The 12055-nt window shown below is 36.7% G+C and overlaps 1 protein-coding gene across 1 annotated transcript; it reads right to left on the reverse strand.

Moving 5' to 3' along the window:
• Window positions 1–305: 305 nt before the first annotated feature.
• On the reverse strand, window positions 306–5889 carry fhl5 (four and a half LIM domains 5). The gene is made up of 6 exons (XM_026926059.3): window positions 5737–5889; window positions 5396–5556; window positions 4858–5032; window positions 3976–4145; window positions 2431–2617; window positions 306–1691 (listed from the first exon to the last, which is right to left on the reverse strand). Exons 2-6 carry the CDS (start codon window positions 5552–5554, stop codon window positions 1540–1542), a joined length of 843 nt encoding a protein of 280 aa, XP_026781860.1. The 5' UTR covers window positions 5555–5556; window positions 5737–5889; the 3' UTR covers window positions 306–1539.
• Window positions 5890–12055: the final 6166 nt, after the last annotated feature.

Here is a 12055-nt window from a genome sequence, read left to right on the forward strand (position 1 = left end):
AAAAAGATCTTAGCAAGTCAAAATATCTTGACATTTATGTACATTTATCTAATATTTTTTCATTAGAAGATTGTTAGAAAGGAAATATAAGAATATTAAGCATGATTCTTTACAGTTTGACTAATTTCAAGCTTGGAATTACTTCATTTTGCTTACTTCATATATTTCTTTCGCAAGAATGTAATTTTAACTATAAATTAATAAAAATGTACTCTGTGTTGTTTCATTCTTTAATTAAAAAAAACACATCTTTGGCAATTTGCTGTGGTTCAAGAGGAATAAAATAATCTCATCACACCATCCTGTCATTGATCGGTTGCCAATAACAACACACTTCATCCTGTTTTATTCTTTACTCCAGTGTATTAATAAATTTGCTTTCGAGTGCTAAATATTACTCTAAATGTCACATACAGTAAACACATCCTCTCTTAGATAGCTTATCTTTTTTCTCCAGAATGATGTTTCTGACAGTGGTCAAAGAAATCACACAATTCAAGTAAGCATTTTTATTTACTGCGCAGATCTTTCAGAACATACTCATAGTGGTTGTACTTGTGATGTATGATGCAATAGTAGAAATATATCCAAAAGCTTCTGAGCAGTACTATGTGCCTTCTAAATGCAAGCGAAAAAACTGCTTCTATGAATATTTCTATGTGCATGGCATACACGTCAACTATTTTTCACATTCTGTTTCCATTTACTATCAAATAATATCAAATATCACTATTCGTTAAAGTTTTTTAACCTATTAAGCCATTTCTGTTAGAACTTTAACTAAAACTAAAACTGATTTGCGGACATTATTTAGGCTCAGGGTCAAAGTTCAGCTTTGAGGCAGTCACTCTTTATAACCACTCTGACTCAAACATTAAAAAAAATTTACTGTCTCTGCTTCGCCATATATGAACATGCATTAATTTTACTGTCTTTGCTTACATTTAAAAACAGCTCTACTTCCCATTTAAGGAAATTTAAAAGAGCTCAGAGATGTGTATAAGACTCAGAGGACTTTTCGCTCACTGATTTGATGGTGATGCTGATTTCATCTCTCATCCAACATCTTTCTAAAGAACTTCACTTCAAATGATGAAGTAATAGAATTGATCACATTATACTATATGCATATTTTTATGAAGTAGATTGAGCAAGGGTGATTTCTACTGTGCTTGGTTTTCACAAAAGAAACTGTGAGAAAAGGTATGAATGCTAACACGTTCTCTCTCCGCTAATCCTAATTTTTGGAAACCTTGGTATCTTTTCCAAATGACTTGTCAATGTTGATGAATAAAAGACATAAACATAAATTAGGACATGATATTTCTGTAGGTCACTTCACACAGTCCATAAAAATGACCCACATGAGATATCTGGAGATACACCGGTAATAATTAATTACCCTCTCTAAAGCTTAAAATGGCAATGGAATTCAACTTTATGCAAATAATGAAGACATGCAGACAAAGGTGTGTTAAGAATAATATGAGAACACATCACTGATCAAAAGCTGGGTTTTTTTTTTTGCCATTCACGACATCACTTCTCACGTCCGCAGTCGGTGCACAGAATGTCGTCACGCTGTGTGAGGAAACCGCGGCCCACGAGTGACACGGAGCACTGCATGCATGTGAAGCACTCGCTGTGCCACTGACGCTCCTCAAACGAGACATACTTGGCTCCTGCCAAACCTAAAACACATAAACACACTGTTTATTCACAGAATTCACACACAGCTATGCTCTCATCATTAACCATAATGCTTTCTCCAACATAAACCCTTATATGCTTATTCGTGGGTTACTTTCTTAAGAATGTGGAAAAAAAATCCTTTTGATATGATATTTATATTGAGCAGAACAGAACTTTGGCAACTAGGAATGATGAAACATGGGTCCTAGGAAACTAGGTTGCTAGGAGACGCAGGATCGAGGTAACACGAAACAACTTGGGAACTATGGAACTATGGAGAAGAAAAGAATGAAGAATCATGGGACCTGGGAAACATGGAAATAAATGAACACATGAAATGTGGGAACTAGGAGTCTAGGAACTTGTGAGCTAGGAATACAGGAAGTAGAGAACCTGAGAAGAACGGTGGTAGAAACTAGGGATCATGGGAAGAAAACCAATTATTAGGTAACGACAAATAAGGAAACAGGAACTAGGTATCACAGGGACTAGTGAAGGTAGGACATAAGGAACATGGGAACTAGAAATCATGGGAAGTAGAAAACACAAAAATGATGGAACATAGAAAATAAAGAGGGCTTTGCGGATCCATTTCCATCAATATTGTATTTTTTTTTCTCATAACAGAGATGAGAATAAACATATATTAGGTATTTTACTATAAATAATACAATTGTAGAGCTATAAACCGTTCTGAGATGGCTATGCATACATGCATACTATATTTTTCAGACTTACTAGTTATGGGTTTGGTGCAACCGACGCATTTCTTAGCGTACAGGTTGCTGAAGCACTCCAGACAGTAGGGGTAGTTCTCTCGGGAGGTGAAGCGTTGCCCTGCCAGCTGTTTCTTACAGCCGATGCAAGTGAAACATTCACGGTGCCACGGCTTTTCGTTGTAGGTCACCCCACCAGTAGTGATAGCCTTCAGAAAACAGAAAAAAAACAACTTACCTTGACATAAATTACTTCCACTTCCCCACCAGCAGAGGTCACCATCACAGAATCACCATCTTGCCCTTTTAACCATTGCAATACTGAGCCATTTGTTACCATTTTTGGATTCTGTCATGTTTCTGGATTTGATAATAAAGCACATGACTTATGCTATAGACCAGGGGTCTTCAGTCTTATCTGCAAAAGGGCCAGTGTTGCTCCAGACTTTCATTCTGGCCAAACAGGAGGCACACTTGGTAGTTGATTGGAGACCAAGATGAACTGATTAAACAAGTGGAATCAATCCTGATTTAAGATTGCTACTTGGTGGGAATGAAAGTCTGCAGCCATGCCAGCCCTGTGTGGATAAGATTGAAGACCCTCACTATAGATCACATGACTTATGCTGTAGACTACTAGTTTATTTTAGTATAACCCAGGTGAGAGTCGAGATCATACGGTCATCCAACATACAGTGTAGCGGCTCGTTTAGATGTACCTTTGTTCAACTGTATTCGAGGTAAGATCATTAACCGGGGTTGCCAGGTTTCAGCACAATTTCCATCCCAGCTACATCTCAAAAAACCACACAAAACACCTGAAACTAGCCCAAAAATTTGGAACAGGGGATTGGAAAATGGAAACAATTTTTTTCTCCTTTTCGTCAGCCTTCGCATTGGAAACAAGGTGGTGCACATGCATTTCTGATGTATGGACATCATCCACGCCATAATCCTCCTTTCCCTCTCCCAATCTTACTTATCTTACAATAGACATGGGCACTGTCTGTACTTTACTTTGCCTTTGTTTATGGAAATTTATAAGATTTCATTCCAATTATTTGCTAGAAAAACAAGATCAAGGCACTGTAGTACTTTTAAACTAGCCCAATTTGGTGTAAAAAATGTTACCCTGGCAACCCTGCTATCAACTGTCCTGTCTGCTGATCCTCCTCTACTGCAAATGTTCATAGAGTGAGCATTGGGGCAGCATGATTCCTGCCCAAATGGGTCTCTATTAGTGCGTGCTGCAGTTCCCACTTTTGACTCCTAGGCGCAATAATAACTCTATGGGGCAAAATGGGGTGACGAATGCGCTGGGAAGGCAAGAAAAATCAATGGAACTTTGGCTTATAATCTGTTAAATAGTAACTTTTCTTTTTAGAGTTGTGAATGAGGACTTTAAGGTAATTATTTGTCAAGCAGAAGAATGTGTGAAAGTGGTGTCCAGGAATATCTAATATCTAAAGTGCACTCCTCACAATGTCTTGTAATTTGATTTTAACCACTGAAATCTAATTCCAGTGAAGCCTCATCCTCTCGGCATCTGTAAAGTTGCATCACTCACTTTCTTGCAGGAGCAGCACTGATAGGCGAACTGCTTCTCGAAACAGGGGACGCAGAAGTAGCTGTTATCTTTGGGGATAAAGGACTTGGTTCCTATCGGCTGCTGGCAGCGCTGACACAGAAAGCAGGTCTCGTGCCAGCTGTTCCCCTTGTGCTCCATTTTCCGCGAGCCTAATGCAAAGACAAACAGGAGAGATATTTTTACCAGCAGATAGGACACTCTTGCTTCTTATAATCAGCAGTATTTGTGCTCTCTTTGTGCTCTCTGGTTTATTTTGATACTCTTCCTGCTGTTCTGTAAAGTTAGTATCATTATCCACAATGCCTCGAGTGATTACTGCATTGTGATTGAATTTATCCTTTCACACCAATACCATCTGTTTAATTGTGTGTATTGGATTCTTTGCATTGTCATTCTCTATTAGTGTAATTTGCAGGGTAAAGTCAGCTTTGTGCTATCTTGGCTTGCAAATTTTTTCGCATCAGTTAATGAGCTGTGCAAATGTGGGCATGACATTGAAAATCCACTGACTCAGTAGGATTTTCTAACCCACTTGGATCCAAAATGTTTGTCCGTTTCCACTTCAGGAGATGCCCTCTATGCGGCAATGCTTGGATAAGATATTGGATAAGGTATTTTCCTGAATATGTACGTAATTGTCCGTACTTAGTGAATGATGTCATTTAATATGGAACTATATAAATAAGGCATTTTCATAAGCAAGGAATAAAACTGATTATTTTCTAAAAGTGTTTTTTTCCTCTTACAACACAACAATTTGCCGACAATCACAATCATTCATTTATTAAAGAATGACGTACTTTTTATCCTTTTATAGTTACATTTAATGTTGTGGAAACTTATATATGTTATATGTCATACCTGGCAGGATAGTTTTTTTGCAGTTAGTGCATTTGGCTGAGTACTCGTTGGAGTAGCACTCGTTGCAGAGGAGAAGGTCATCTTTAACAGCAAACGCTTTCTCCGCTAAGGAGCGGCTGCATTTTCCGCACTTGAAACAGTTCTCATGCCAGTGGCGATCCTTGTAAGAGAGATCCTGCCATGTAGAGACAAAAGATTAGCGATTAACTGGAAATGTGCTGTCTTATGTACCTCACAGTGCACCTGCACAGAAATTATTTATTTCAGTTTATAAGAAGCTACTAAATTGATGAATGTTTAGCCTTCAGCTTTAGCCTTGACCCCACCCTTCCATCGACTATACTCTCGTTACGCTATTACAGAAGTATTGTTACTACAACATTTATTCATACTGCTAATTGTTACTATACAACTAATGTATTGTGTGTTAGGTAATGTTAACACACAGCAGTTAGTTAATCTAGTTAACTGCTAGTGCACTAGCTCACAAATATAAAGAGCTGAAATAAGAAACAAGAACGGCAAATCCCGTTCTCACCTTGTTGTTGCACCCGATTGGTAAGGAGCAACTCTCACAACAGTTAGCAAAGAGGTTCTCATAACACTTGGTGCAGTATTGCGTGTCTTCTTTTAGGATGTATTTTTTTCCAAGCAGTGAGTCTTTGCAGTAATGGCAGTCAAATCGGTCTGTAGACATTGCTGTTTATGAAGAGAAGCACAATAAAATCGTTGCTACTAAATATTTCAGCAAAGTGCATGAAATTAAATAGTTGCCTACTATTGCAAGCAGGTTAGTTAGGTGTAGATGCCTTGTCTAGTGCAACACACTGAAATCCCCAAACATTTGACAATAGAGAATGGATATTGATGGGACCATACCTTCGGTAGTGTTCAGAGTTGCTCTTGCACTGTGTGGAGTGTGTGGTGTCCAGGCGTATGGTTGGATAGTAACTGATTAAGAGGATGCATTGAAAAGACCTTCTATAAATACCGTCCCTCTATTAGCTAAAATCTCTGGGGAGAATGACCATGCTGCACATGTCTACACCTTTTATGGGTGTTCTCCCACCCTTTTATGGGTGTCCTACATCTATGCATGACTCTTTCTGTGCATTTCAAAATCATCAATACTATTAAAAACAAATGTTTATGGCTGGAGTGATGGGTAGAATTAACAGTCATGGCTTATTATTCAGCTTTAAATATTAAGAGCCAGGTAACACATGCTAATAAGCATGTTTTCTTGCTTTACCCATATAATAATGGAAGTTTCATCAATAAAACATTGATACAATATGAAAATGAAGCATTAAATCATTACAAATATGCTAATTTGCAATTTTTATGATGGCCATAATGAACTATAACACATTCATATCACGTTATTAGCATGAGGCAAAATATACACATATATTGTTATAATTGGTTATGAAAATACACAACACTTTATAACAATCATTATTATGCATTATGATTTTTTTAACACAAAATTAATAGTGTAGGATGTGTACATATCTTCATATATGGTTTCTTTGTTTTATTTTTTACCCTCTAGTGGAAATCCACACCACTGGGCTGCAAATGTGCCATCCAGAAAAGAAACATCTCAGAAAAGCTTTTCAAAACAGAAAGTTTCACCAAGAACACCGAAACCAAAAAGCAGAGGAAATGGAAGAAATAGAGCAGATGGAACAAGACGGTCATGCCATATGAGGCTGGACTGTATTCCTGTGGGTTTCAGACAAAAACATGTTCACCCAGAAGCCGAGACACCAAAAAACAAGTGGAGGAGCATAATGAGGTCCTGTCGTGTAACGAGCAATGCACAGATTTGTAAGAGAAGGTTTAATGAAAACCTACGCTGTTATTATCAAGCTGGTTATGAAAAAAATTTCATAAATTGTTCGAATGAGCATTTACACAAGAAATGTTGTATTCATTAAAAAAAATCCAGTTAATTAAAAAATATTAGGACAAAAGTAACGGTTGCCCATAAATAAAGGAAGAGGAAGTGTGTGTCTACGGTAGCTGAAGTGCTAAAATGGCTGAGCTGCATTCATGGAAGATTAACACATTCCACATTTAGGAGGCGCTCTTTCACCGTTTAGTTGTCATTTTGCCATTTTAGCTCTGTATGAGCTTTGCCTTTTATGGAGTTTTGTGGGCGTCACGAAACATAAATTAGCTTTGCCTTGAATGTGCGTGGTAATTTACGTATGATTGGCATTCATCAACATACGCACACGAGTACAAAGAAAATCAGCGTTACTGAAACGTTTGTAAATCTGGCAGGAATTTTTTTTTGTTTGGTTTGGCTGAAAAACATTTACACATGACTTTACTAAAAGATAAGTAAATGAGGCTCACGTTAGAACAATATGTGGGCTAATGGTTTCCAGTAAACATTTTTCAGTCAGGATTTAATGGTTTCCAAGACATACAGCTCCAGCATATAGATTACCAGATTGCAGTTCCAGATGTTATTAAAGAAATTACCCAGATAGCAGAGGATTTGGGGACAAATAAGGAAAGGTTTACACATATATTAGGTGTAATTTTAGCGACAGTAAGTGTATTGTAAGTCCAAAATTGGCCCAATTGTAATTGTAATTGTAATTGTAATGGCATTAAAATCTGTACCAAAAACAGAGTGCTTGTGTGGTGTGCTTGTGCTTGTGCTTGTGTGGTGTTTCAGTTTTGGTGTTTCAGTTTTCAATAGTGGCCTAGTTGTTAACTTGCTCTGAGATATGGTCTCTGAGAAAGCTGAGTTTATCATCATCCCTATGGTGGGAGCCTCAATCGATATCAGGGAAATAAATTTTACCTCAGGGTCACCATCAGAGACCATCAGACTCCTGTAGGAACTTGAAAAACCTTTAGAAAAACTATTAAAATGTCTGTCACAGGTGAGCTGTAAAATGATTAGGAGCCTTTACATTTTGATCTCAATATGGAATACACAAAATACAATTAGTCACCTTTACAAACCAGTACAAAACGACCAGGATCCAATAGAAACCTCCGGTTGTTTCCATGACTTTTTTTTCAGGAGGGATAAACACATGTCTGAACACAGGAAAATTAACACTCTACTCGAGATACTGCTTTAAAGAAAACAAAGTCCAAAATCTGGACAGAGAATGTGAAGGAGAACAAACTCTCCCATGGCTGATACAGCTTCACTTATTAGCATACAAAGTACTGCAGTTTCACACCAATTCACACTTCCAGGCTCCAAAGAATATCATGTGACCTCATTGCATTTTATGATGTATTTTTAAAAGAATGGTAAGACCAAAAATAACTGTGCATAATTTCCATATTACTTAAAAATATAGGCAATGTTTGCTATTTAGATGTGTAATAGAGCTACAAGGCTAATATAGGTAATATAGATTTGTAATAGAGCTACAAGGCTAATATAGGTAATATAGTAAGGAAAGATTATAGCCTCCAGTTTCGCATAAATTAGCTAAATCGCAAATACTCTCACCTCAAAGTACATCGTTTGGCTCAGTCTTTGTATATAAAAATATTAATACCTTAGCAGAATACACAAATTAAATATGAACTATATTATCACCCAAATACCTTCTAATGCACAATTTCTCCTGCATGGAGAACCATCCAGGGGGCCAAGGATATTTCTAAAGGAGATAGAGAGAGCCACAGTTTAGATGGGAGATGCTGTTCAGAGGACAACAATAGACTGGACACAGCAGACAACCGGGGATTATGGAAATGTGGTGAGTCAACAACATGGAAAAATATTCTTTGGTCTGATAAGATCAACATTTTGGCTTTGACACAATGCGCTCTGTTTGGCGGAAACCAAACACTACTCATAACCCGAAGCATGGTGGTGGTAGCATCAAGTTGAGCTCTGGCTTCGTGGTTGCTTCTCTGATTAATGCCCTCCTAATCTGGTCACTGCCATTTGGTGGACCGCCTCTTCTAGACCGAGTCTTTCTTTTTAAAAAATCAAAATAAAAAAAAAGTTTGGGATTTTTTAATAGATTTTTTAAAAATATTTTTTATAACCAAATGCTGATTGACACTTTTCCAGAACTTTGTTCCAGACTTCTTTTGCTAACGCCTTGGTCTTAATGATTTTGTGTGTTTAGGTATGTTCTCTAACAAACTCTGGGGCCTTCCAGGAACAGATGTATTGAGATCATGTGACACTTTAATGGCAAACAGATTGACTCCATTCAACAAATTATGTGACGTCTGCTAGCAACTGGTTGCACCAGAACCAATTTAGGGAATTCACAGCAACTGATGCGAATATTCATGCCAACACAACTTTTACTTTTTTATTATAACTATAATGATTTTTATAGTTATGATTTTATATATAATAATCCTAATGAAGTCCATTTCAGCTCCAGGTTGGAACATTACAAAATGTGGAAAAGTCAAAAAGGGGTTGAATACTTAGACAAGGCACTGAAGAAGCTTAGAAGCTTCACAGCTGTCACCCTGACCATGTTTTAAGCATTGCAATGTTTATTTTTTCATTTTCCTTAGATAACAGGGTGGCTGGAACAACAGCCACCCTTGTTGCTGAGACAGCCGGGGTGCCACACATGTTGCCCGTGTATTGCAATACGTGCCAATATTTTTGCTTGTAAACATATAAATATATAACCCGATCAGTTACTGCTCTATTTGCTGCAAATATCTGACATTTTGATTGCACCGTGTCCTCAGACACTCGATGCCCGTCTGTGCCTGTAGGCGGTCACTAAAGGCTTAGCATGAACTGGTGCCAAATGCTGACTGCGTGCCAGGCGTCTTACTATCCACTGACATTGCTTCAGCTTGGCTGAGCATCAGCTGAACAGAGCTGTGAACTAATTCTCCATCGCCAGATTTCCGAGAGACAGGGATTCTGCAGCAAGGGCTGAATAAACAAGAATTCATCATGAAAAAGAGCCGTTTTACACTGTAATTAAGACTTTTTTTTTTTTGCTAATTATGGCATTTACAAGCTGTTTTGTGAACCACGTCATTGTTTCGATGTGGTTCAGAAGATTAATTAAAATATATAAATAATTGAGCTTGAAGTTGTATCATTTTTCATCTGTATGAGGAAAGGGGCAAAAATAGCTCAGGGAGAGCAGCGATTCAACAACTTAATCTATCGTGCCTGCACTTGGGGAGGTCATTTTTCTAGATAGAGGAGCCTCTATTAGATATTAGATCTACTCTTCCCTTTCTGGCTGCTTCTCATTTCTTTTCATCTTCACATGCATGCGCGAATGTTAACATGGCCTGTTGTGTTTGTAAAGTGTATATGCACTTGCATCCATCATCACGCGGCTTTTAGCTCCTGCCAGTCATGCAGTTGTCATCTGATTAATCTGTGTCACTGGATTATAGCTACTGTCACAATAAACAAACGTACACAATCAGAGTTGCTAGGCATCTCTGATACTGATCTGTAGTACTTGTCAGTGTCATTGTGCGTATCTCTTCTGTGTATGTGTGTGTGTGTGTGTGTGTGTGTGTGTGTGTGGGAATATCACTTTCGGCCTGCCTAAAAATATCAGCGATTCCAAGCAGGTCAACAACTCCAGTTCTTAACAAAAGGCCGAAACTACTTGCGTCTTGCTTGTTTTCTCTCTCACGATTTACAACCTCCTTTACAATGTTAGAAATACAGTATGTATCTATAATGGTCTATAAATACATTCATAACATATTAGAATGTGCTAATAAGAATATTGTACCTTACATATTCTTAAAATTATTTGTGAAAATGCACTGCACATTATAGCAGTGTCTATTATGCACTGGTTAATATGCAGTGTATTATAAGTGCTCATCTTGCATACTGTATTATGTTGAATTGTAGAAACACTGTATTGTAGCGTGTATTTGCAACAATGTTATAAATTATTATGAATACTATAACATATGTACGATGATTTATAAGTAATATTTGTGAGCTCTAAGTAAAGTAAGACCTATTTTAATAATGATTATTAAACCTGGAGCATGTACAAGATTACATTTCTTATAATTGGATCAAGTCCGTAATTCCACTGTGGTTATAAACACAACTATACTGCAGTTATTAATAGACATAGTGTAATAAAAAAGGAATGATAGACTATTCAAACTGAAACCAAGCTTCTTTGTTATTAGTGCTGTAATGTGTTACCAACACTAGTTATAATGAATCATAATGCATAATAAACATTGAGATAAAGTGTAATGTAATATATATATATTAATAAGACCAAAAAAGCAGCTTGTCATGTTACAGAGAAACTGCATTTCCTCTGTCCTGAAGACTTTCCCATGGCGGGAAAACATATTGATTATTATAAGCTCTGACACTGGAGACTCCTTTCATAAAAGTTGAATAAACATCTTACAGAAAACTTCACTGTATTACTGATTACATTGTTTTGACTGTTAAATAGCAGCATGTTTTTAATCTGTTTATACAAGTCCCTGTGAATAAGCTGTTATTCTAATCATTCTAATAATATATTAGATGATTAGATTTAATCTAATATTAATTTTATTCAGTTTATTCATTTATATGAATAAACCTGCGATTTGAACTAGTGTCATTGCTGCGCTTGTAGAAAACTGACCAATCAGAATTAAGAATTCTATAGCTACAATATAGAAAACCTCTATTTAACAAATAAAGATTTATATGTAGGTTAATATTGCCATGTGGTGGATCTTGTTAGTGTCTTCATTTTAAGTTGTTTACTTCTTTCTGGTGTGAAATTAGCTCCACCCCCACGTTTAAAAAAAACAGTAATACAATACATACAATAAAACAATAAATTTGTGTTAAAAGTCACAAAGCCTACGTAGTTTCAATGAAGGAGTCAATGTCAGTGTTTTCATTGCAGGTGTAATTCCTTTCACAGTCAGCAGAGGGAGATAAAAAAAATACAAATCGCTTCTTTAACCCTTAAATGTTTGAGTGTATTTGAAAATACACTGGCTCATTAGTGGAACAGAATGCACAGAATATCGAATACATATAACGTGTCTTTTTACTTTTAATAATGGCGTGAAACTGTGAAAATATTCACTGATAATAAGAAATGATAAAACAAAACATTTTATTTTATATTTCTATTTTGTTTGTTATACATTGGGATACAGATTGTTCATAAATACTTAAAGACAGATATTTTGACTACCTTATGCATATTACGTGACA

Source organism: Pangasianodon hypophthalmus, chromosome 10 (genome assembly GCF_027358585.1).
Source record: "Pangasianodon hypophthalmus isolate fPanHyp1 chromosome 10, fPanHyp1.pri, whole genome shotgun sequence".
NCBI classification, from domain to species: Eukaryota; Metazoa; Chordata; class Actinopteri; order Siluriformes; family Pangasiidae; genus Pangasianodon; species Pangasianodon hypophthalmus.

Bases quoted from the DNA above. Each gene is read 5' to 3' on its own strand.
- fhl5 (XM_026926059.3), bottom strand. From the start codon at position 5,554: ATGTCTACAGACCGATTTGACTGCCATTACTGCAAAGACTCACTGCTT. The intron at 5,033-5,395 runs GTGAGAACGGGA...TCTACATGGCAG, and splicing joins CAATCGGGTGCAACAACAAG to GATCTCTCTTACAAGGATCG. The intron at 4,146-4,857 runs GTATGACATATA...TCTTTGCATTAG, and splicing joins CAAAAAAACTATCCTGCCAG to GCTCGCGGAAAATGGAGCAC.